Below are 24,153 nucleotides of genomic sequence, written 5' to 3'. Positions count from 1 at the left end.
TTCAGGGATCAACTTTTATTTTTAAAAAATAATTTCACAAGACAAACATCTGTCATTGAGGTAAGTGAGTATTATGGCTTCAGAGAACATACTTTCAAAGTTTCATAAGCAGTTTTGTATTTACAACAAGCTGTTTTGCATGACTCTCGTATTTAGATGTGGAACATGTTTTGAAGCAGTTGCAAGCCTTCAATCTGCTGAAACCTTTAACTGTTTTGGAGAAGCTCCTGCCACAGTAATAAGGTTCTTTAAAAGGATTAACAGTACAGGTGAGTACTTTGATGTTTGAAGAGTACCTATCTAGTAATTCATGCTGTTAGCCTTTGTGATCATCTACAACAAATCTGTCTTTACAAACAGCTGGAAGCTGACATTTTGGATAACAGCAAAAGATGGGTTTTAATCTAAGTGACTTACCTACTTAAACTTCGTGATCTACGGTAAGACTGATTTGACCTCAATTATACCCTCCCTAAAAGCTAGAGAGAGTGAGGTTTGTTGCAGTAGTGCAGGGGCTAGTTTACCTTGCTGGACATTTCTCAAATCTTGTACAAATGTACCAGCCCTTACTACAGATTAAATTTTTTTAAACTGGTTTGTAGTATGTACTGTGAACAAGCTGACAGAGAACTATCTCAGATAGGAGTATACTGAACTGTGTGAACAAAGCCCTATATAATGTATCTCCATTTTATATTTTGATAGTTACCTATTCTTACCAGCCCTTTCACCAGAAGAGGGAGGTGTACATTTGCCTCAGAGTGAATACCCTTCTGTCTTTGCTTGAAGTCGAGTTTTATGGAGGTTAATCATACACACCCACTACCTAACATCTGGACTCACAGCGAAAGGGGTCAGTAATATCCAGTGGTTAAGGCATGGGCATATGAAACAGACTTCTGTTCTGCTGCCAGCTTCAGTGCTAACTTGACTATTGGCAAGTTGTACACTCTGTTCTGCTGTAAATAGGGATACTACATGAATAGTCTTCAAAAGCACTTTCCTAGATGAACTATATTATGTTAAAAAAAAAAATTGCATCAGATCAGTGGTCCATTTAATCCAGTACACGAAATGTCCTCTATCAGCTGCTTCAAAGGAAGAAATCCTGCACTTAACCTGTTCCCAGACAAAGTTGCCTCCTACTCCCCAATGAACGGTTTATAAGATGAAGTTTGAGGATCCAAAAATCTCATAATGGGTATTACCTGTAGCTGATTCTTAATTCTCACCTTCTTTTCACAGTAAATCTTAATCTAGTTCTGTGGTGGCTAAGGAGAGTTTTGGTATCTACTTGAAATTTCTGCTTTTCACTTACATTAATACATTTCTTGTGTAACAAGAACGGGAATAAAGGTTCCTACTTTAGCTTCTTCCCACTTTCAACATGTTCTCTAATGTGAATAATCCCTCCCCTCTGAGTTTTTCCATGCCCTAATTTTTGCCCGTCTTAAAATGAACTTGCTTCTCTTACATCCTTTTAGGGTGAAGACAGGAAAAATGCATAGCCCAAATGGGGTAACTTTATTTGAGACTAGGATATGGGGCATCTGTAGCTACCACAGCCATGGGTATATTTAAATGAAAGAAATAGGGCAAGGTCTTACGATGTTCTAGTAGAAAGCTTACAAAATATCACCACCTGTATTTAAAAAAACTGCCACAATTGCTTTATATACACAATATTTGCTTTTGAGGTAAGCAAAGGTTTTTTATATATTTATTGTATTTTAGGGCTCTAAACACTTTTTTGTTAACATGCTCTTGTAAACCCAAGTAACACTAATAGTCTCTGGACTAGAAACAGGCCTAGTTTAATACGGTTACCCAGTCATTTATAACTACCCTGTTCAAATTCATAGTAAACTCCTATACTACTACACTTTGTTATAATAGAGCAAGAAAATAAGTTATCATTCTTTGCTTTATGGTTTGACTTAAGTTCCATAGTTCATGGTACTAAAGCGGGGTCTTAAGCATGGTCCATGTGGTTTATCAAACTTATTCCAGAAGACACACAAAATACTGTTCAGTATTTGAAGGTAAAGCACACTGGTAAAGAAATGACACTTAACAGCCTGACTACATATTTCAACATACTTAAGGCTCAGACATTCTTATTTTGGGGGAATGATGACAAACCATACCACAGCCAGAAGAAAATGTATTAGGCAGAACCATGACAGTTCTGACTTTTTAAAGTTTAAGCTGCAGCATTTTGTAACTAAGTCTATCTGAAATTTACTAAGGTCATTTGCTCTTATTGTAGGTGGGATAGATAAAACTTTGGACCGTTAACCCTAAGCCAAAAGTGTTACAGGCTTGTTTCACAGAACAGCAGCAGTAAACAAAGTTCATTCCATTCAATATATGTACCCTGAGGTTTTTCCAGTTTTTATTCCAAGGCTGTATGAAATTAATTGCTGTTTAGCTTTTTATAGAGTAATAGATCATGTTTTCCATTATTTTGAAATGAATTTAAGTACAACATAGTGACCTTCAAGTGATGTAAAGACAAGTTTTGTTAAATCCAAGTTAGATACTAAAAGCTGGAAAAATGAATTCAACTTTTAAAATTTACAGCGAACAACTAGAGAGGCTAGAACACTAACACCTTCCAGCCTGGGTAGGAGAATGAACATCCAAAATATAAAGAACCACATGAGTGATCAAGTACCCAATCAAAAACTACTTCCCTGTTGTTGGAACTGATGGTTACTCTGAGTTTGGAGTTTCCTCCCTCATTGTTGTTGGGACCTAAATGCACAACTTCCATGTCAAATGTCACAGTTGATCCACAAGTAACAGCAGGCAATTGGTTTGTCATCTCTTTGCCATTTACAAATACTGCCCCTGAAACAGTCAAGAGATGTAAACATTATTTCTTACAGTACATAATGGTTAGGGGCAGACATGGGCTGTACCACTGATGAAGCCCCAGCACACTTCCCCCCCCCCCCCCCCCCCCCCCCAAAAAAAAAAAAATGCAGGTCATCACCTGATTTGCTCGCTACTCAAACCCAAAGAAAACTGACATGTAAAATCATAACGACACTTTGTAACAGCTATACCAATTCTTTACAACTCTTAGCTCTTCCCAAAAACCGAATAGGTGGTATTGACAAAACATTTTAAGCAGTTCCTGTGACACTGTGCACTAGCATAATAAGCAAATGTATTAGCTGAAACATAAGCGCATTAGAACTCCACTATTACATTCCTTATACACATCAGGAAACAATCATCTTAAAAATGTTTTCACTTACCCTCCTATCCCAAACTATTAACCATTGACTTTTCAGCAATAAAATAGAAACTAGCTCTTAAATATTCAATTAAGTTAAATACAGAGAGTTAGACAAGGATTAATTATCAAAGATAGGACCGCTTCCTATCTCCAGTGCATTTGCTTATCATGGACTGACTGCAACATCAAGGCAGGAAAGTTGTCAGTACCATTAATTTTTTCATTGTAAGTGCCTCAGGGCAGGGACTCTTTTTAGATATTTGAGTGGTGCTTGGCAAGGTTTTGGGTAATTGATTAATAAGATGGAAGCTTACCAGTTGTACTGTTTTTATCAATGTAACCTTTAGTAAAAATCACGTGTACTTTTTTTTTTTAAAGAACATAAGAATGGCCATACTGCTTCAGACCAATGGTCTATCCATCCAGACCAGTATCTTGTCTTGAGAGTGGCCAGTGCCAGATGCATCAGAGGGAATGAACAGAACAAGGCTATTTATCAAGCGATCCATCCATATCAACTGTCATCCAGTCCCAGCTTCCGGTAGGCACCAGTTTAGGGACACCCGGAACATGGGGTTGCATTCCTAGCCTAATAGCCACTGATGGATCTATCCTCCATGAATCTATCTAATACACGAGACACAGGGCAGGCTTCAACAGTAGCAGTCAGTAAGAGGAAAGCCCAGCTCCAAGCAGGTTTCCCTAAATGGGCACTAGTCTCGGGAAAGGAGTTGATTTTTTTTGAAGTCTTAAAACAACACATGCAAGTTGCTCTAGCATACGCAGTATCACGCGAATTTGTGAATGTGAAAGATCCACAAGTATACTTCGATGTGGTTCATTTCAAATAACATAGAATTCGATCGCTCCGGTTGCTGGAAGCGGTAACACCATTTCAGCAAAAGATCCAGCAGTTAGGGATAAATAAGATGTTAAAAAGCACACAGTGTACACGAGACATAGCCAAGATCTTCATAAACAAGTAGATAATATTCAACAGTACAATATTAATAAGCTCACCATTTGTACTAATGCATACTGCTTTATCTCGCTGTAAAGAATCGTAGCCATTCTGCTGTTCCGCACACACTCCTATACTGTCTCGTTTGTCTGGCTGACCAACTGTTTCGATTCTATGAAGAAGAAAGTTTTGTTAAATTCTGAAGTTTTAAATAAACAAAAACCAGTAAAAACTGCACCAAGGTTCATACCTAATCAGCACTACCTTATCATAAAGGACCTCTTTACAATGGCCCCAAGGTTTCCACCACAATTTCACCTGAACTTTGAGACCACCTCTGCTGAGTAACTGATCATGTAGGTCCTTAAGATGAGCTTCACCATATACTTCTCTTCAGCTTGTAGCAAATGCTATCGAGCAGAGGTGTTACAGCTGTATCTTTTCTCACAATCCTCAAATTTTCACTTTTTTTTTTTTTTGATCCCCCTAGTGCTGTAGCCTGTGGCCCACCACTTTCAATAGCTGTGGAACATGGCTTTACCCTGGCTGTCCCATCTATTAGCATTTGTACCAGTCCAGGCAGAATCACAAATTGGTAGACAGTGACTAAAACTGTCAACATCACATTTTTAAGGCACAAAGCTCCATTTCTGGCAGGTACAGAAGACCTTATGTTCAGCAAAAGCTCCTTAAAAGGGACTCAGAACATAACCGTGACTTAAGTTCTAATAGAGGGATTGAAAGTGGGTTTAATACAGATGATATCCATGACAAGAGGAGGAAGAAATCCTGCAGAAGAACAAGGTGCAATCTCTATCAGATTAACATAATACACTTTTAAGGAGTTGCCATTCATCTATTTGAAAGGAAAAGTAGGAGCAGTGGTGCTAGTCAACTGTAAAAGGGTAAGTCACTGCAGAGAGACTAGAATAGAAATTTGTTAATGTGAATAGACTTGTACCTGATATTTGCAAATGTCAATTGTTAGGGTATTGAAAATAAGCCCATGATATGGGCACCAAGGTGCTCAGAGGCAGCCAGCCAGCCAGCTGCCACTACATAACTTCTGAGCTTTCTGTACTTTTACCATAGTTCAAATCTTTATTAGAAGTTACTTTAAAGTGACTGTCACTAAGGAACTGACCAGCCATTTAGCCCTATTAATATGAAGCCCTATGTTGGGTCATGGCTCAATCCCTCAGGGTGAGAACGTACTGACAGTTGCAGGCTGTTTCTCTAGCTTTTATTATAAAGATTAGCAGGTTCCCTTAACAATTGTGGGAACCTAACTCATCCTGCTAACTTTGTTTGGATAGAGAGACCATGCCTTTGGTGGGGGCAGAATCTTAAAACAAGTAACAGGAAAAGTAATTTGCAAGCCTGGCTTCTGCCAAAATGAATTTATGATTTTGATAAAGAACGGATAGTGAGACTTTTTCAATGATCAACCAAACAGACTTGTGTTTATGGATGAACCATTAAAACCTAATGTCCACATCCCAGCCAAAGGCTAATAATCAGGCCTATAAAGGGAGGGAGGCCATAGAAGCCATATGTTTAAAGATACTTCTATAAATGGATGTGTTTTCTTCTGTCCTGTGAATCATACATATACCTCTGTTACTCTTTGTTGCTGCTTAAAGATGCTGGGTAAAATTTTCAAGTCCATGTGATTTATGTTGACTTTCAAAGAAACAGACTCCTAAGTGGCAAAGTTATTTTAAAACCAACAGGATTTAAGCTCCTAAATCCCTTGAGCACTCTTGAAAAAGCAACCTGCCCTGTTTTGGTGGGGATTGGTTTTTACTGGAGCTGAGACAGCTAATACAGTAACTCCTCACTTAGTCATCCCCGTTTACCTTGTTTTGTTGTTACCTCGTTGATCAATTAGGTAATATGCTCGTTTAAAGTTGCACAATGCACCCATATAATGTTGTTTGGCAGCCGCCTGCTTTGTCCACTGCTTGCAGGAAGAACAGCCTGTTGGAGCTGGCTGGTGGGGGCTTGGAACCAGCGTGGACCAGCAGCCCCCCTATAAGCTCCCCACTCTCCTAAGTTCCCTGTGTGGCAGCCACCCAGCACGCTATCAATTGCTGGGCACTACAGCTGTCCCTCCGCCCCCCACTGCTGTGCGCTGCTCCTGCCATCTACCTAAGAGCTGCTCCTGGGAGCCTCCTGCTTGCTGTGCAGGGGGGTGGGGGGAAAAGGAGTGCTAATGTCAGGGTGTCCCCCTAACCCCCCCCAACGACCTTATCTCCATAGCGTGGGGGGGACAGGACAGGGCTCAGGACAGAGGAAGCTTGCTGGCAGCAGCTGCTATCTCAACTTGCTGATCTACTTTAAAAGGCAATGTACTTAGAGTGGGGTCAGTGTACTTAAAGGGGAAATGTGCATCTCTCTCCCACCCATAGGGTGTGAGTCTGTCTCTGTTTGCCATGCTGTCTCCCCTCCCTCCGTTTGTGTTGCCTTGTAGAGTGTGAGGCTGCATTAACAACAATGTGTTAACCCTTGAGGGCTCAGCCAAATGCTAGTTTATCATTTAGCAGTAAGGCATTCCCTGGGAAATATCCCACCCTCTGACTTCACCACCTCAACCAAGCTTCACAATCATCATTGCTGTGTACAGTATTAAATTATTTGTTTAAAACTTATACTGTGTGTGTGTATATATATATATATTTTAAAAAGGGTTTTTTTGTCCAGCGAAAAGTTTCCCTGGAACCTAACCCCCTGCTATTTAAATTAATTCTTATGGGGAAATTAGATTTGCTTAACATAGTTTCGCTTAAAGTAGCATTTTTCAGGAACATAACTACAATGTTAAGCAAGGAGTTACTGTAACTTATGGCATCAAGGCAGCAGAGGTGTTCAATGCTTATTTTCCTTCAGTCTTCATTAAAACATTTAATGGTGACCAGATACTTAATACAATTAATATTCAAGGGGGAAGGAATACAAGCCAAAATAGGGAAAGAACAGCTTAAAGAATATTTAGATAAGTTAGATGTATTAAAGTTGTCAGGGTACTTAAGGAACTAGCTGAAGCAATCATCTTTGAGAACTTATGGCAAACAGATGAGGTCTCAGAGGACTGAAGAAGGGCAAACATAGTAGCTACCTTTCAAAAGAGGAACAAAGAGAACCCAAGGAATTACGGACCAGTCAACTTAACTTTGACACCTGGAAAGATACTGCACCAAATTATTAAACAATCAATTTGTAAGCACCAGCAAGATAATAAGGTTATAATAAATAGCTAGCATGGATTTCTCAAGTACAAATCATGCCAAACCAACCTAATTTCCTTCTTTGACAAGGTTAATTTCCTAGAGGATGGTGGGAGAGAAGCAGATGTGATACTGATTTTAGTAAGGCTTTTATCACAGTCCCACTTGACATTCTCATAAGCAAACCCGAAAAATGTAGTATACATTAAATTACTATAAGGTTGGTGCACAAAGTAGTTGTCAATGGTTCACTGGCAAACGAAGGATGTATTGTGTGGGCAGGGAGCCAGTACTAGTCAATACTTTCATGAATGACTTGGATAATGGAATGGAGAGTATGCGTATAAAATCTGGGGAGGTCACTAATCTGGGATGGGATGCAATTAGAATGAGAAGGATTAGAATTCAAAGGAACCTAGACCAATTGGAGAATTGATCTGAATTCAATGAGATGAAAGACCAGACCAAGGTACTACACTTAAGAAAAATCATATGCCAGGGGTTTTCAAACTTTTTTCCATTTGCGGATCACTAAAAAAATTTTGTATGGAGGTGTGGACCCCTTTGGAAATCTTAGGCATAGTCTGTGGACCCCCAGGGGTTCACAGGTTGAAAGCCACTGAGATTTGAAGCAGTACTGCTGCAAATATCTAGGGGCTACAGTGGATCACAAATTGAATAAGAGTCAATGTGATGCAGTTGCAAAAAAAAAAAAAAGCAAATATTCTGGGTTAAAGGAGTGTTATGTAGTAAATGTCCTGCTCTACTTGGCACTAGTGAGGCCTCAGCTGGATTACTGTGTCCAGTTCTGGACACCACATGTTAAGATGTGAACAAACTGGAGGGAGTCCAGAGAAGAGCAGTAACAGTGATAAAAGGTTTAGAAAACCAGATCTATGAGAAAAGGAAAAAACATTGGGCATGTTCAGTCTTAAAAACAAACTGTGGGGGGTATTGATAAGTCTTCGAACATATTACGGGCTGTGCTGTCCATGTCCACTGAAGGTAGGACAAGAAGTAATGGGATTAATCTGCAGTAAGGGAGATTTAAAAAGTTATTCTTAATATTTAACTTAACTGTAAGGCTAGTTAAGCACTGGAATAGGCTTTGAAGAGAGGTCCTGGAATCTGCATCATTTGTGGTCTTTAAGAACAGGCTGGACAAATGTCTGACAGGGATGGTCTAGATATACTTGATCTTGCCACAGGGTAGGAAGCTCATCTTGATAACCTCTCGAGGTCCTACATTTCTATGATTTGTCCAACTTTACAAAGATGCAACAGCAGCTTCAAGAATTGGAAATTAATAAAGCCCTTTTTTATATTTTATGATTTTGAGAGTAGTCTGGCAAATTACTAGTTAGTTCCTTCAAGATGTACAGGAGAACTCCAAATTGGAACCATGTTGTATTCTCCTATTCTATCAGGCTTTTCAGTTCTCTGGAAATCATCACTGAGATTGCTTTATAACATAGCTTTCAGCTAAGAAAACAAAAATCCAAGTGTCTTGAAGTTTTGCATTATGAATTGATCCACAATGAGAATGTTTGTACAAAAGAACATTAGATAAGGTTTACAATTCTCATCTGCTATATTTTTAGTTTTCATTAGGTCTAGTCATTATTGCAGTTTTATAAATATTAACTTAGAAATGTTCAGATATCGTAACTCTCTTTGTACATTAGAGAATACCAATTCTTTGCCCCTCCAGTTAATGCAGCATCTCTTTGATTTTTTTTTGTCTGGAAATATGTATGTTTTCATAACAAAGCTGACCAATTGCGCTAGCTTATCTGTAAATTTAAAACCCATTTTCAAATAAGTGATCCATGACTTAGATCAGTCACCTCATGCAAATTGGTGTATATGACTGAGCAGATCACAGAAACAAGCTAGACTAGTAGTAGTAGAGGGAAGACAGAGCCATCGCACAATCAGCAGGATAGAACAATTGGACTTAAGGGCAACTGTGTAGAAATTCTTACAAACATAATATGCCAACACCACACAGTATAAACACCATGGGCATGGTGGCAGGCTGGGCACCCCAGTAAGGGGATAAGCTTAAATTGTTAAAAGGCCCATGGGTTTGGTGCAGGACAACATTTCTTAACTTAATATTTTTGTCAATTCCAGCAGCAAACCATCCCAGGAAGCACAGCCCTAGACAGGAGGAGTCATATATATATAACTTTTAGAAAGACTTAGCTATGAAAGTTTCAGTGGTATTCAGGGGTAAACTGCTATTCATTTTACTAATGAAAATCATTTGATCTAGAATCCATATTTAGGAGGACTATTTTTCTCTGCAGTTTTGGAGAACTTGTAACCTGGAGTTAAGTGTATCTAGAACATGCAGTAGAAATGCTATTTAACAGACCATGTTTTAAATTCCATATCATCACTTTGTTGGAAGGCAGCATGCAGCGCACAAGATGTCCTCTCCTTGTAACTGCAGGGAGTAGACAGATGTACAAGATCAACCATAGGTTTTTATAGTTAGTGAAATCGAACACTCCCCAGTTTCCATTAATCTCAAAACAAAGACGCACAAGCCACCATCCATCATATGCACTTATTTATGAATTAGCTATATGTAGATTAGGCTAAACCTACCAGAGACACCAGGGCACACTGTGTCGCCCGTCAGACAGCCTCATTTACTCTGCTGTATCATCTTGAATTGCTAGCGCAGCTGGACTAATCTTGCCTTCCTACTGCAAGTATAAACATTACGAACAACTGCAGTCTGAAGAGCAGGGGGTGGTCACCCCAGAGAATCTCTCACCATCCCTTCCAAGCACAGCTCCATGGGGGCAGCAGAGAACTGGGAATAACGTTGGCCCAGGCCAATTACATCATACCTCCAATTATAGCCTCATCTAAATGTCTTGGTTGGTGATACTCCAATCAAAGAGATCTAGTTCTAAGAAGGGGACATATGAAATGCTGTTTTTATTACAGCTTTGCTACTCACTGGAGAGGCTATTATGCCTCCTGAATATATGACAAGAAGATTATCTGTAACATGAGTCTTGCCCGTTTCTATCCAGGAGGCTGGTTATCCCTTTGTGAATGTACTGCTGAAACAGATGGATAAAGCCAAATGCTAAGTATTGCATCTCGTGAACTAGCAGAATCTAATATATGCTTTGAAATGGGAAGCTCTTGTGGGGATTGGGGAAAGTAACACAACCTGTTTTCTAACTTTCGAGATTCTCTTAAAAAAAACACCTGTTCCATCAAATCTTTTGCAGACACATGTGGCCTAGTGCTCTGTGATACAGAAACATGATCTTTCCTAAAAGAGAAGGAGCAAAATCCACACTACAAAAAACTGCACATCAAAAGGATTTTCATCTCCATTATCAATACGAAAAGGTAAGAGACACTGGTGTGAAACAGAACCAGGGAAAGCCTCAAAGCTCTGCATTTAATAGCAGAGATGCTTCTGTACCAAGCAATATTAAGCCTGGTGTTTTATTTGAGATGGAAGTTGTGGAGCCCTTTGCATCCATGGCAGACAATGGACAGTTGGAAATGCCTGTGCCCTATGACCAACCAAAGCCAACAGAATCCAAGTTTCAGAGTTAGGGTTAATGTAATTTCATCTAGAAAGCTACATGGATAAACACCATAATCACAGCCCCTAAACTACAAGTGGAGTTTGCAGCAGGATTGTCAAGCCTATTACACAAAAACTGTCAGTCTGTGTAATAAGAGAAAGTTGGGGAAAAACTATGGCTATGTCTCTTAGATCTACAATCACAACTGACACTGCCTGGCAGACGAGACATCTCCACAGGGACTCTCCTCTTCCCCAGCTGAGCAGCATCATCTTAAGGGAAGGGCTCAATGCAGAAAAGCTGCCAAGGTTTCTAATCTCACTGTTGTGCCGGACTAAATTCTTAACCCTGAAAATAAGTTCCCCAAGCTACCTTTTCCCCTCAGGAGTTTCTACAGATGGCGACCAACAGTCATCTGACCAGAGCTATAATTATGCTGGAGGTGGTATCTTTTTGAGAACTTACTCCACTGCCAATTAGCCATTCTTACACTGTCACAGGAAAACAAAGCTCCAACAGTCCTAGAAGAATTGGGAAGGTTGGGAAGGACAGAGGTTACTGTTTAGGGGACCTAATCCAAAGCCCACTGGAGTCAATGGAAGAATACCAATGGGCTTTAGATCAGGTCATAGCAGTTGCTGAGACGTGCCAAAAAAAGTTCTAAACACACCACAGGTCCACTCAGTCTAGGCTAATTTGGGGATCTCATTGAGGAAGGAATAGAGCACTTCAGCTCCTGTTTTAGGAAAGGATGGATCCTACAAGAGGGTCTTGGACTTTGTCCTGAAGAACTAGGAGGTGGAAGCAAAGAGAGGAAGGGTCAGGCTTCACACACAAACTGGACTGTGTATTATGTACACACCACTAAGTCAGTGATTTGGGAGTTTACAACTCAGAGGCACAGTGAGGCTTGAGTTCACTGTACAACGCAGCGGTAGCAAAATGAGACAAAACAGGAAATTCCGTTTGCGTAAGTGCCTCATGCAATGGCAATACAGCATGTACTTGCCTGAACGTTAATGTCTGCCCACAGAAGTAGGTAGGAGCTTTGGAGTAGAGCACACCACATGACTGAGAATCATTTCGAAGTGCTATGTTTCTTCGACTGCTCAGGCTGTAACCCTCCAACCCTGCTGTCCATTCTTAAAACAAAAACAAAAACATGAATTACTTCACTGGCTATCACGTGGGGAAGGAGCTTCCGTTGGCTGCATCCAGTCTTTTTACTTCACGTGCAAGTTAGAGTCACGTTACCAAAGCTCTGGGTCTAACCTCTCATTGATGTGCAAAAGGAGTGAGAGAGAAATGAGGCATTTTTCTGCAATATTGTGATTGCTGCCAAAAAGATTAACCTGCATTTGACTCTTGGCTATGATCACTTACAAAGAAGTGACAAAAATGTATATTACACCGTTTTCTTATAAAATTAATTGGGACTAAAGATAAACTGGCATTTCTCTCATTTCCAGCCAGTTTAAGAACTAGCCTTATAGACATTTACAAACTTATTGGACGTAGATTTTCTATAATAATGAGGAAAAAAAAATAGGAAAGATCTTCAGTTTTGTCATTCAGTGTGTCTTGTTAATCCCTCAAGTACTTGTCTAAATAACATCACAATGAGATACGCTTCCATTGAGAAATTAATTCCTAACTTTCCATCCTCAAGGAAAGCAAAGCCCCAGGCTATTACAGAAACCAGAAATCTTTGAGGAAAGCCAGAAAATAGTTAATGCTCCATTTCTCATTACTTCCCTTTTGAATTGGTTGTAGGTAGAAAACCCCTGAAAACAGGCTCTGACACAACAGGCATGACAGATGTGATTTAAAATTCTTCATGAAACACAGAACAGAATCTCACACTGGCATTTTCCAAGTGCAGGCACTGCTCCAGCCCAAGCATCAGCTTGATAGCTACCATGTGTGCTACAGAACTAGCTGCAGTTAAAATTAAGCAAAGAATCCAACTGTAGAAGGGTATGTATCTAATTACCTTGTATTATTTAGATACACATTTAATTCCATATATTGCAAGGCAGGAAACTCCATTGTCTTCAGACAGCAAACAGCTCCACATAATCTACAGCACGTTATGTTTTTTTCACACACACTATAAGCTTCAGAAGACTAACAACAAAAGTTTATACCATGAGGAACTAATGTAGAACGGCCAGTTTGTGGAATACTCCATGGACTCCATTCCTGGCGTCCGTCACCCCGGGCACAGACTCTGAACTGGTAATCAACATTTGGGTCGATATGTAGTACTATGAATTCCATCTCTGAGCCAACATACACATCTTCAAAGTGATTGGCAGTACTCTTGCGATACTGAAGCCTGTAGTCTTGTGGTATAAAGTCATCATCCACCTAAACAGACATTTATTCCATTAACAAGGGATCATGACCATTTCTTCCCTGGATTTCTTTGAACTACAATGTATCCCAGTAGCAGTGCAAGTTACCAACGTTTGTCCTTCACAAGGTAAGGTGACCAATGGTTGGTCTTTGTTAAAACAGCAGCCAAAACACAACATTCTTTCATACTTCTAGGGAGGAATGGCAAGGAAGATAGAGCCATCCAGCAGCAACTTAAATATGTATGGTCCTAGCAACCATACCTTTGATTTATTGAATAAAAAAGGAATGCCTTCTGAAAACTGAAGAAAGCAATTAGCCAAGTGTCTGATACAAAATCTGAGGTTCTTTACTCACCCACTGTACCTACCAGAGTACTCAAATATTTAAGGGTGCATAAGTTTAATGGGGTAGGGACTGTTTATCCCTATGAGTGAAATCCTGGCCTCATGGAAATCAATGGGAGTTTTCCATTGTTGATACAGCATCTCGCACAATGGAGCCCTATCTGCAATTACCTACTGTAATACATACCACCACCATGTATGGATTCTACAAGATGTTTATTTCATAACTGAAATAATTTATTTATTTTAAATTTATTTCAAGATGTTGTGTCAATCTGTGCTTCTGACAAATATGTGACACTAAGACCTGTTTCTGCAATTGCTATTTAGATGATGTGTCATATTTCTGTAGCACTCATCTGTTTAGTGGGAAGTGTTGTAGGCTGTTTTTTTGGGGAGGGGAAGGCTGGGTGAGGTAAGCTGCTGCCTCTTCCATTTCCAACAGTTTGGCCCCAAAAGAGAGGAGGAGTGGGCAGTTTTTTCAGCTACCTCTGCTGGCTTTTCTACACAACAGGTTGTAGACAGACCTGTTGCACTAATTGGCAGATACTGGGAGACAGCAGGTACTATCAAGCAGCAAATAGGTAGCCCAGTGCCAGACTGAGCAGACTAGGGGTTGGATTCTCATGTGAAGGTCTTCCTCCACACACACTTGTGCCTCAAAATCTATCATTATGTGCACCTGGATCGGACCGTAACATACAATTTCTTCCGGTATATTTTAAATCCCAAGTCAGAAGGAGATGATTCCCTTGACGGAAAAAGAAGTGAAAGTGACGTTCAGTTTCTTTTGAGAAAGAATACCTTTTTTATTTTTTTGAAACAGGGTCTAAAAGAGAATCTGAGTTACATTCATTCAAGAGATTTACTCACCTTACACCACCGGACTAGGATACCGCCAGGCTTCTCAGTAAGTTCTTCTATCTGTACAGGTGGCCGAGATGCTACAGTCCCATGGTTGAAGATTTGATTTTTCACTATAGTAAGAAGACAGTCATCCAGCTGGGCAGATAAACAAGGCACATCAACCAAGGCGGGCACTTCTGGCAAGCTAAGGAAAGAAAAATTGCTAACATGTAAGGGAGCAGCTTGTATACAATTCTATTTCAGCGATACACTTAAAAGACAACACATGTGGGATTGATTATTTTTTTAAGTCTATACTTCAAGGGACTGGTTTTAAAAATTAGAACATTAAAGGAATTCCAGATTTCAGACTTAAAAGACTGAGGAAGTAGCTAATATTTTTGGCCTAATGATGTTGTCTGTGTCTCAGTAATCTCTTCTCTTTCATTGGGATTGATGAAAACAATTGCAAACAGACAGTCCATATTTCAAAAGAGACCATCTGAGGACTGAACACTACTTGAATTATCAAGGCTAACCCCTATCAGAATCTATATGTAAGTGGGACAGCAAAGCCTGAAATAAACCGTCGAAATAAAAGCCCCTAATGTTCATTGCCTTAAAAAGGAACAAAAACAAAAAAAATCCTATGTAGAGGCATGTCAATCGTGTTCCTTGCTGAATTCTCAAATCCCCCCACCAGATTGATGTGTCTTACCTATCCAGCTGAATGTGCAAAGCCTTTTTTGTAAAGTTGCATAGGTTTTCATTCTGCTCTCCCATGACCTCATGGATGACACTCTCTCCTGGAATGAAAGAATAAAAAAATTGTTCCTGATATGAAAAATGCTCAAGAAAAACATTCTTCACATCAAAGAATAACCAGTGCTGAAGAGAACAACCAGTAAAAAAAAAAGTCAGTGTTTTCAATGCTCCTGCAAGACACTTAGCTAGAAGATACAAATGTTGAAATTCTATTAGTTACTAATATATGCCTATATAGCATCCTCTGATGACAAAGAGCTTTGTAGGAACTCACAGGAGAGAGTTAGGTGATTTGACCGAGGTCCCAGACAATAACAAAGCTGGGGCCAGATGCCAGGAATCATGGCTCCTTATCCTCTGGCTCCACCTACTTGACAGCCCAACTACTTTAAGCGGGAAACATCATCAAAAGGCAGAGCACCTTTACTGATTAGAACCTCAAAAAGCTAAAACTGGTAAAGAAATAACAGGTTCAACAGTGCGCAGAATCAAGCCCTGCTCATCATCATTAATGTAATTTTTTTTTTTTTTTTTTGCAAATATAACGTTCTGTGATAGTCTGTGCAGTGCAAGGTAGGGATAGATAAACAGAAAGCAATTCAAACACATCAGCTCTGATCCCCTACATTTACGTGGCAACCCCTGAAATTATAGGAATATCTACAGTGACTTCTGCTTAAATCCAGCTTGGACTCTTCCCAAATTTATCATCTGATGAGTGTACAGTGATCTGTGGGAGATATGTGAGCTCAGTCCAGTTCCAAGTGCACAGTTGCCAACATTTAAAAAAAAATAAAAATAAAAACGCACACTATATTTGGCAGCAAAAGACTGAATGTGCATGAAGACTGAACTCCCTTCTTGCTCAGAGGTGGCCCCTTTAGTTCAGAACAGAGCCACTGTATAGCAAAACTTTTACTGCCACTGTCCACATAGACAGCTGTGGCCCAGTGGATTAGAAGTAGACTAGTGGCCAGGGATCCAGGAGCTCTGATATAAGGTCTTATCAGACTTATGCAAGTTATGTCACCTCCTGTGGTCAAATGGAGATGGTGTTAATACCAGCTTCACAGGAGTAGGTGAAACTATTTGGAAAGTGACAAATTGCTTTGGTGGATACAGGACTTCATTCAGACAGTAAAGCTAGCAACTTCCTTAAGCACAAAACTCACATCCAAGTGCAAGTAGCAGACTGTACGACATGTTGTAGTTCACAAACCAGAGAGCACAGTGGAAGAAAGTTAAAGTTGAGACAGACAAAAACAATGCAAGGAAACAACCAGCACAATCATAGCTGAAAAATGGCACAGAATAGGTTCTCCGGGGCAGGGACACAGTCAGTAGCAACATTCCTTTGTGACTAGATATTTGGTAATGATATGGAATAGTTCACCCTTAACGGGACACCTCAACACTTCTATTGTTTTCTGTCCCAACTGCAAATCTTCTGGAGAAAAGCATAACTTTCCTTGCAGATATAAATGGGATGTGAGGGAGGGAAAGGTCAGTGACAGGCAGTACAGTATAATCCTTGAACTTCTGTACACTATGTTTTTACTCCACAGACTCAAAATAGCTTCCCTCCAGTCCCAAATGCTGGAACAAACATTCACTCTATTTTGGCAGAAACTCATTTTCCAATATAAATGAAACTCAAATCCAAACTTATTCTCTCCTAGAGCAAAAGCAATTGGACCAGATAGGGTGAAATTTACCCCCTGTGCAAAGGACTAGCATAAGACCTATGCACCACTGAAGTTCCACCTAGGGTTAAAATAAACTGCCAGCTTAACAGTACCAAAAACAACACAGATATTTTGTTATTTATGAGGGCATCTGAGATCCATTTTATTTTAAGAGGCCAAACACAATCCATTGCTTCTACTTTGGGGGCCTGGAAATTAACTTTGTGGTAATATAGACCTCTGAAAGTAGGTACTCTCCCCCTTTACCATTCCATACTTCAGCCCATTTATACTTAACCCTAGGGTTATATACACCGAAATGCTAAAATATGGATCCTCAAAAGCGAGAACTGATATGTTTCCCCCCACCCCACCACCAATTCTGCAGAGATCTTTAAACCTTTACTAGTGCTGGTTTAGCATAGGCTCATTTCAGCCAAAACATGCAATTCATAACATGCACTATGATCTACACCAGGGGTGGGCACACTTTTCAGCCTGAGGGCCACATCGGGGTATGGAAATTGTATGGTGAGCCATGAATGCTCATGAAATTGGGGGGAGGGGTGCGGGATGGGGTGAGGGCTCCGGCTGGGGGTGCGGGTTCTTGGGTGGGGCCAGAAATGAGAAGTTCAGCGTGCAGGAAGGGGCTCTCGGCTGAGGTTGAGGTGCGGGAGGGGGGGGAATGAGGGCTCCGGGGGGGACTGGGGATGAGGGGTTTGGGGTGCTGGACGGGGCTCCAGGCTGAGACAGAGGTTCAGAGGACAGGAGGGGGATCAGGGCTGGGGCAGGTGGTTGGGTTACAGGGGAGGGGTGTGAGGGCTCCGGCTGGGTTTGCAGGCTCTGGGGTGGGGCTGGGGATGAAGAATTGAGGGTGCTCTGGGCTGGGACCAATGGGTTCAGAGGGAAGGAGAGGGATCAGGGATGGGGCAGGCAGTTGCGGCACAGGGGTGGTGAGGGCTCTGGCTGGGGGTGTGGGCTCTGTGCTGGGGCCAGGGATGAGGGGTTTGGGGTACAAGAGGGGGCTCCGGGCTGGGATCGAGGGGTTTGGAGGGTGGAATCAGGGCTGTGGCAGAAGATTGGGGCGTGGGAGGGGCTCAGCGGTGCATGCTCTGGGTGGCCCTTACCGCAAGCAGCTCCCGGAAGCATATCCCCTCTCCGGCTCCTATGATGACACATGGCCAGGCGGCTTTGCACGTGCCCCATCCGCAGGTGCCACCTCTGCAGCTCCCATTGGCTGGGAACAGCGGCCAATGGGAGCTGCGGGTGTGGCGCCTGCAGACGGGACATCACGAAGAGCCACATGGCCACGCCTCCACGTACTGTGTAGGAGCCGGGGAGGGGGGGTGTCATGCCAGCTGCTTCCTGGGAGCCACGCAGAGCAGGGCAAGCCCCCGACCCTGCTCCCTAGCTGGAACACCGTAGTTTGCCCACCCCTGTTCTACACTAATCTTTAAGAGAAGACTTATAGGAATGTATATTTTAAACAGCCCCCTACCTTCCTGGAGCAGGTCATCAGCTGTACTGACTCCATGTTCTATTAGTTTCTGGCATTCATCCAATGGCTTGATGCTCTCTTGTTCTATGGCATCCACTTCCTGCAGCAATAACACTAGTCTCTCATCCAGCAGCTTCCTCAGGGTCCCTTTTAAATCATTAAAATGCTGCTCAAGTACATCCCTTGTCAGAGCTGCACTCTCTCTGATCTGACTCAAGACAACAGAAAAGAGAAGGATTCAGGGTAAGCAGCTGAAAAGAAATATTCCTTTATCATTGTGAATCACATTGCCTGCATTTGCTCGTGGAAAGCTCTATGCTAGGTCAACTTTTACAAAGGCTGTCAGACAATTAACAAACCTACTAGGATGCTGTCCATTGTAGGATACTCATTTGATTAAGGGTACAAAGCAGGGGAGAGAAAAGGTAGTGAGGCTACCTAAGCAAGAAAGACAAGTGATGAAAGCAAAGTAAGACTTGTAATCTTTTAGAGAAAGATTATAAATAATGAGGAAAGCCACTGAAACTGGAAGAGAGGAGAGTATCCTTTATGACAATTATCTTCCCCATACACAAACTAAAGACACGCCTAAGAGTGATAAGCCTACACTAACAGGGTCACAAATCATGGGGACAACAGGATGCCTTTGGCCAACTAGGAGGCAGGCTACATATGCCATGGCCAAAATAGCCCAATGCAAATGAGACACATTGAAAATTTAATCAATTCAAATCAAGCCAGAACACATTAAGTAAATCAATTTATTCTGGGACTATTAGACAATAAAAATGTGGCCCTCATTACTGCAGTATCTTTTGGAGCACCTCTATCTTGAGGTATTTATTCTCACAATACCATTGTGAGGTAAGGCAGTACCATTATCCCCATTGTACAGATGAGGAACTGAGGCATAGAAAGGATAAGTGACTTGCCCAACGTAACAGAGGAAGTTTGTAGTAGAGCAGGGACTTGAATTCACATCTCACAAGTCATTGGCTAGTGCCCTAACCAGTGGGCAACGCTTCTTCTACTTTACTCAACAGATTTCCTTTCCAGTGTCTATAAACTATTTAAGTCTCCTGTGGAAAGTAAATACATTAGCAGCTTATTTGTTCTCAAATCAGGGAAAGTCCTCCTCTCAGCAGAATTTGTGTTCATACTCAATAAGAACATCCATGGACACTACTGTAACCTATGGGCTGCTCCTCAGAGCTGCAAGTCTTGAGCAGGTGCATTAAAAAAAGGAGAGCAGCTCAGACACACAAGAAGTTTTAGAACAGAGTTACAACCAATGATATTAAGGCTATGTACTGAAAGAGAGAGAGAGAGAGTCTTAGGTAACTGCACAGGACCTATCATGTCATTAACACATTAAGCAGCAGTGCGGTATTTCCCATCGATCCAGAGCACTAAGACAATGAAATATCCATTCCTTGTGCAGCCGGTCCTTCCCACACACTGGACTCACTTTAGTAATGAGAACTACACTGCAGCACACAGCATTAGAACAGAGATATAACTGTGTGTATTTTAACGTCGAAGATCTTCATTGTTGGTTCACCACATTGTACTTGAATATTTCAGCATGCAGAGGCCTTATCCAAAACCCATTGCAGTTAGCAGAAAGACTTCACTGACTTCAGTGCACTTTGGATTAGGCCTATCACAAATATCACCAGCCAGTATTTGGAGAAACCTACAATTCAGCGCCCCAGAGAGGAAAGAGAATGGTTTCAATGTTTACTCTGTCTGTACATCTGTGTGTTTGAGTCACTAATTTAACTTTAACAGGCAATTTCTAAGACACAAGAAGACTATCACATAGTCTCAAATCAGATCAGACAAGTATCCGGTCATGGCCAGTACCAGATGCTCCAGAAGAGTAAGAAACCCTGCATTCAGTAGTTATGAAATATGCTGTCCCAAGTGAAAAATCTCTTCTTTCCTCCTATATTTAGAGGCTTAACCCCAGAAGTATGAGGGTTTGAATCTCTTACAAGACTTTCTTTTTTTGTATTTACTATTACAACTCTGAATAGTCTCGTTATCCATATAAGTGACTGATCATTTGTTTGAATCTTACTAAGTTTTTTGCCTCAACCTTGGTGCAAGGAGTTCCATGGACCAACTACACAGTGTGTGAAAGGCAGTTTTGTTTTGTTTTTGAATCAGCTGGAAATCGATCACCTTTGAGTTCCATTGAATGTTTCCCTTCTTTTATTAGGAGTCATGGGGGAATAGTGAATATGCCACTATATCCATATTTGATCCTATGGATATCGTAAGAATCTTTATTATGAAAAAGTTGTTGTTACAAAAGGTTTACTACAAAGTCAATTAAGAACCCACTGCATATAATTTTTTTAGGAAGGAAACATTTGAATACGTGAAAAATTAATCACAAGCTAAAAGTGAGAATTAAACACTCCACTATGAAGTGCTTTTATGATTTACACACATAAGGAAATGCTGCAACATAAGCCAAGCCTTAGATGTAATTTCTAGATCTTTAGAAGTACTGACAACCAACACAGGAAGCTCTTGGGTTAGGTAAAGTAAATTTCCTCTTCAAGCAATCTTCATGAGCCTCTGCGGCTGCCACACAGCTTGGCTTCCCCTCACTTGTTATTTTAGTATTTAAGAAAAAAAGGAAGTGTTTGGCAGTGTATATACGAGGCGGGGGTGGAGGACGACAGAAAAGAATGGTTATTCCCCCAAACCCATTACCGTTTTAGATTCGTATACAAACTCAATCGGTATCAGAATCTCAATGCTAGAGCTAAGGATGTGCAAACACAAGAGAAGATGAAAATATTGGAAAGTAAAAATACACACACAGGCTCGAGGAAGGATTTGAATGCTATAGTAAAATGGAGGTTGATGCTGCAATGCTAAGTGGTCCATAGAGCAAATGTTTCCTGCTAGCTCTAGCCCAGTCTTGGAGTCTTGAGATTTCCAAAGGCTCTTGTCCCCATGTGCATCCTGCATGGTTGATTCATGTCCTCCTTTGTCAGCTATCTCGTTAGTATAAATGCAATTGTGGCCAACTCAGCAGAAGACCGAGGCCACAGTTGGAAAGTGAGTCCAGGGGAACAGAAACAAATGCATACAAGCACAGAACCATACAGCAAAGAGATCAACTGAAGTCGCAGGAACAAGGAAAGTTTCAGTACTAATGAATGCAAAGTCCTGTACCCAGGGAGAGGAAACAAAAGGCACAAATAAAGGTGAAGGTAACTAAGCAGTCACACCCACCAAAGTAACAGAGCGGTTATACACATCATGCTAACACAAGTTTACGGTCATGTGTCCCATTATATTTTATGTTACTGAGCAGCACTACCATTGCAGCTCAGATGGCAAAGTTTGGATGAGGGCAGTAGTCCTCAAACTTTTCAGGGTCACACACCCCTTACTCCTGTCTGCCCCCGAGCAGCTGGGAGCAGGGGTATAGCCGGGAGCTGGGGCCCCAGGTGCAGGCCCAGCAGCCAGGGCCAGAAGCAGAGCTGGGTGGTGTTCCTTCCCTGCCCCTCATGGGGGTTGGCCTGGGCCCCAGCTGCACCCCCCTGAACTGTCGTCCACCCCTCCGGGGGGGGCACTCTACAGTTTGGGGACCTCTGGACTAGGGGCATCTATGAGGCTCGTTACCTTCAGCAGTTTGCAATAACAACAACTTTGAAAACCACTGTGATTAACGAACATTAATCTTCCACTTGGTCATAAAACATCAGGGCACTAACCCTCATAGGTTTACAACAGATTTCTATGATGATGGGATCAGTTTCAAGGAAATTAATTATCTGATCACAACAAAAATTTTGTAAGATTTAAAATAAATGAAAGATCACTCCACAAGATGAACTAACACCAAGTGGGTATCTCAGGTCTACAAAAAGCAAAGACATTCAGAGTACGTCTACACTGAAGAGTTAAATCAGATAATGGGTACACTCAAGTCTGAATGCATGGGTATGGAGTCAGGCGATTATATGAAAATCTTAGCTTTGATTTTTTTTTTTCTTAAAAGCAGATTTCTGTCTTTCAAGGTTGCAGAAGAAAAACTTTAAAACGGGAACTCTAAAAGCCCCCAAACCAGAAGGTTGATAAAAACTCCAAATTTTTAACATCTCATGATCAGGAGAGGGAGGGACGTCTCATTAATTTTTAATTCTTGGAGCTGGCAAAACAGCGGCAGTTCCTATCTCAGAGCTGCTCAGCCTGAGGCAGGCAACAACTACCTGCATCAGTTTCGCTCAGGTCATGTTCAGATTTTTTCCCCTCAAAAGGGCCAGAGACTTCTTTTAAATTGAAGCGTGGACGCCACATAATCTGAATCCGTCCCAGGAAAGGGGAGCGGTGTGTTCCAGCCCATGGACTCCGGGTGTCCTGCTCTAGCCTGCCCCCCTCTAAGAGTCACCCCACCCCCTATTTCCTCTCCCCGAGCACAGCCCCACCCTCACAGCTCCCTGCCCAGCTCCCCTTGACCTCATGCCCTGCCCCCGCGCCCTCAGCTCTCACCCCAACCCCCAGGCCCGCCCTCCCAATACCCCCCCCCGGTGCCCCACCTGCTTGCGCGCCTGCTGCAGCCCCCGCAGCCTCTGCTGCAGCTCCCGCCGGTAGCTCCGCGCCGCCTCGACGCTCTCCCGAGCCTCCTGCAGCAGCAGCGCCTCGCCCTCCGGATCCATCCCACTCCCTGCCCGGGCTGTGGGGACCCGCTGCTGGCAACAGCCGCCCAGGCTGGCCTCACACCCGGAAGCGAGCCACATCCGGGCAATGAGCCAGGCAGGGGGGCGGGGCAAAAGTTTTGGGGTTTTTTTGTTGTTGTTTTTTAAAATCAAGGAAAACTTTATTGATATATATGGCACACAAGCTAGCATTGGTGGACCAGAAGGAAAGCAGAGTCACCAAATCCAGGTCCTGACTGCAAAAAGCCCATTCAGAATTCAAGGCTATCTATGTTCATTCAGGCCCATCACTGAAAGAAAACACATCATTATACTTATGTTGCATAAGACAAATATATTGATATGTACAATGAATTACCATTGAATGTATTGCCACATTTTACATGTCTACACACTAATAAACTAATAATTCATTAGAGCAATGAACATACACTCATTGCATTACAATGAAACTATTTTTAATTTCAAATTTAAAAGTCGCTTTGTGCCTCACTTCCCCAACTAGAAAATTGAGATAATAGTACTTTCTTTCCTCACACGGTTGTTGTGAAGATAAATACCACTGAAGATTGTGAAGCACTTAAGTGCTAAAGTAATGGGAGATAGATAAGTACCCAGGATAGATACATAGTATTAATTACTTATATGATAAAAAGAAAAGGAGTACTTGTGGCACCTTAGAGACTAACCAATTTATTTGAGCATAAGCTTTCGTGAGCTACAGCTCAAATAAATTGCTTAGTCTCTAAGGTGCCACAAGTACTCCTTTTCTTTTTGCGAATACAGACTAACACGGCTGTTACTCTGAAACCTTACTTATATGATGTATCTGGCCTTGCAAAAATCAACTTGTCCAATCATGAAGGACAAGTAATTTTTTTCTTATACACTTAAAGCCCTGATACTGCAAGTAACTCCATCTGGGTTGACCTCTACACCTATACTGACCCAGGCCCTATCATATTATA

General features: G+C 41.6%; 1 protein-coding gene across 1 annotated transcript; it reads right to left on the bottom strand.

Moving 5' to 3' along the window:
* On the bottom strand, nucleotides 1-23,317 carry CRLF3 (cytokine receptor like factor 3). The gene is made up of 8 exons (XM_037913783.2): nucleotides 23,066-23,317; nucleotides 18,501-18,708; nucleotides 15,271-15,358; nucleotides 14,580-14,757; nucleotides 13,149-13,371; nucleotides 12,011-12,143; nucleotides 4,268-4,380; nucleotides 1-2,853 (listed from the first exon to the last, which is right to left on the bottom strand). Exons 1-8 carry the CDS (start codon nucleotides 23,264-23,266, stop codon nucleotides 2,600-2,602), a joined length of 1,398 nt encoding a protein of 465 aa, XP_037769711.1. The 5' UTR covers nucleotides 23,267-23,317; the 3' UTR covers nucleotides 1-2,599.
* Nucleotides 23,318-24,153: the final 836 nt, after the last annotated feature.

This window comes from Chelonia mydas, chromosome 14 (genome assembly GCF_015237465.2).
Source record: "Chelonia mydas isolate rCheMyd1 chromosome 14, rCheMyd1.pri.v2, whole genome shotgun sequence".
NCBI classification, from domain to species: domain Eukaryota; kingdom Metazoa; phylum Chordata; order Testudines; family Cheloniidae; genus Chelonia; species Chelonia mydas.
This window is presented reverse-complemented; position numbering and strand designations above follow the sequence as displayed.

What these genes read in the sequence shown, in the direction of transcription:
- CRLF3 (XM_037913783.2), bottom strand. Translation starts at nt 23,266, where the DNA reads ATGTGGCTCGCTTCCGGGTGTGAGGCCAGCCTGGGCGGCTGTTGCCAG. An exon ending in TGCAGCAGGCGCGCAAGCAG is followed by an intron (nt 18,709 to 23,065) that starts GTGGGGCACCGG and finishes GTCTTGAGTCAG; the next exon opens with ATCAGAGAGAGTGCAGCTCT. An exon ending in TTCTACATTAGTTCCTCATG is followed by an intron (nt 12,144 to 13,148) that starts GTATAAACTTTT and finishes TTTTGTTTTAAG; the next exon opens with AATGGACAGCAGGGTTGGAG.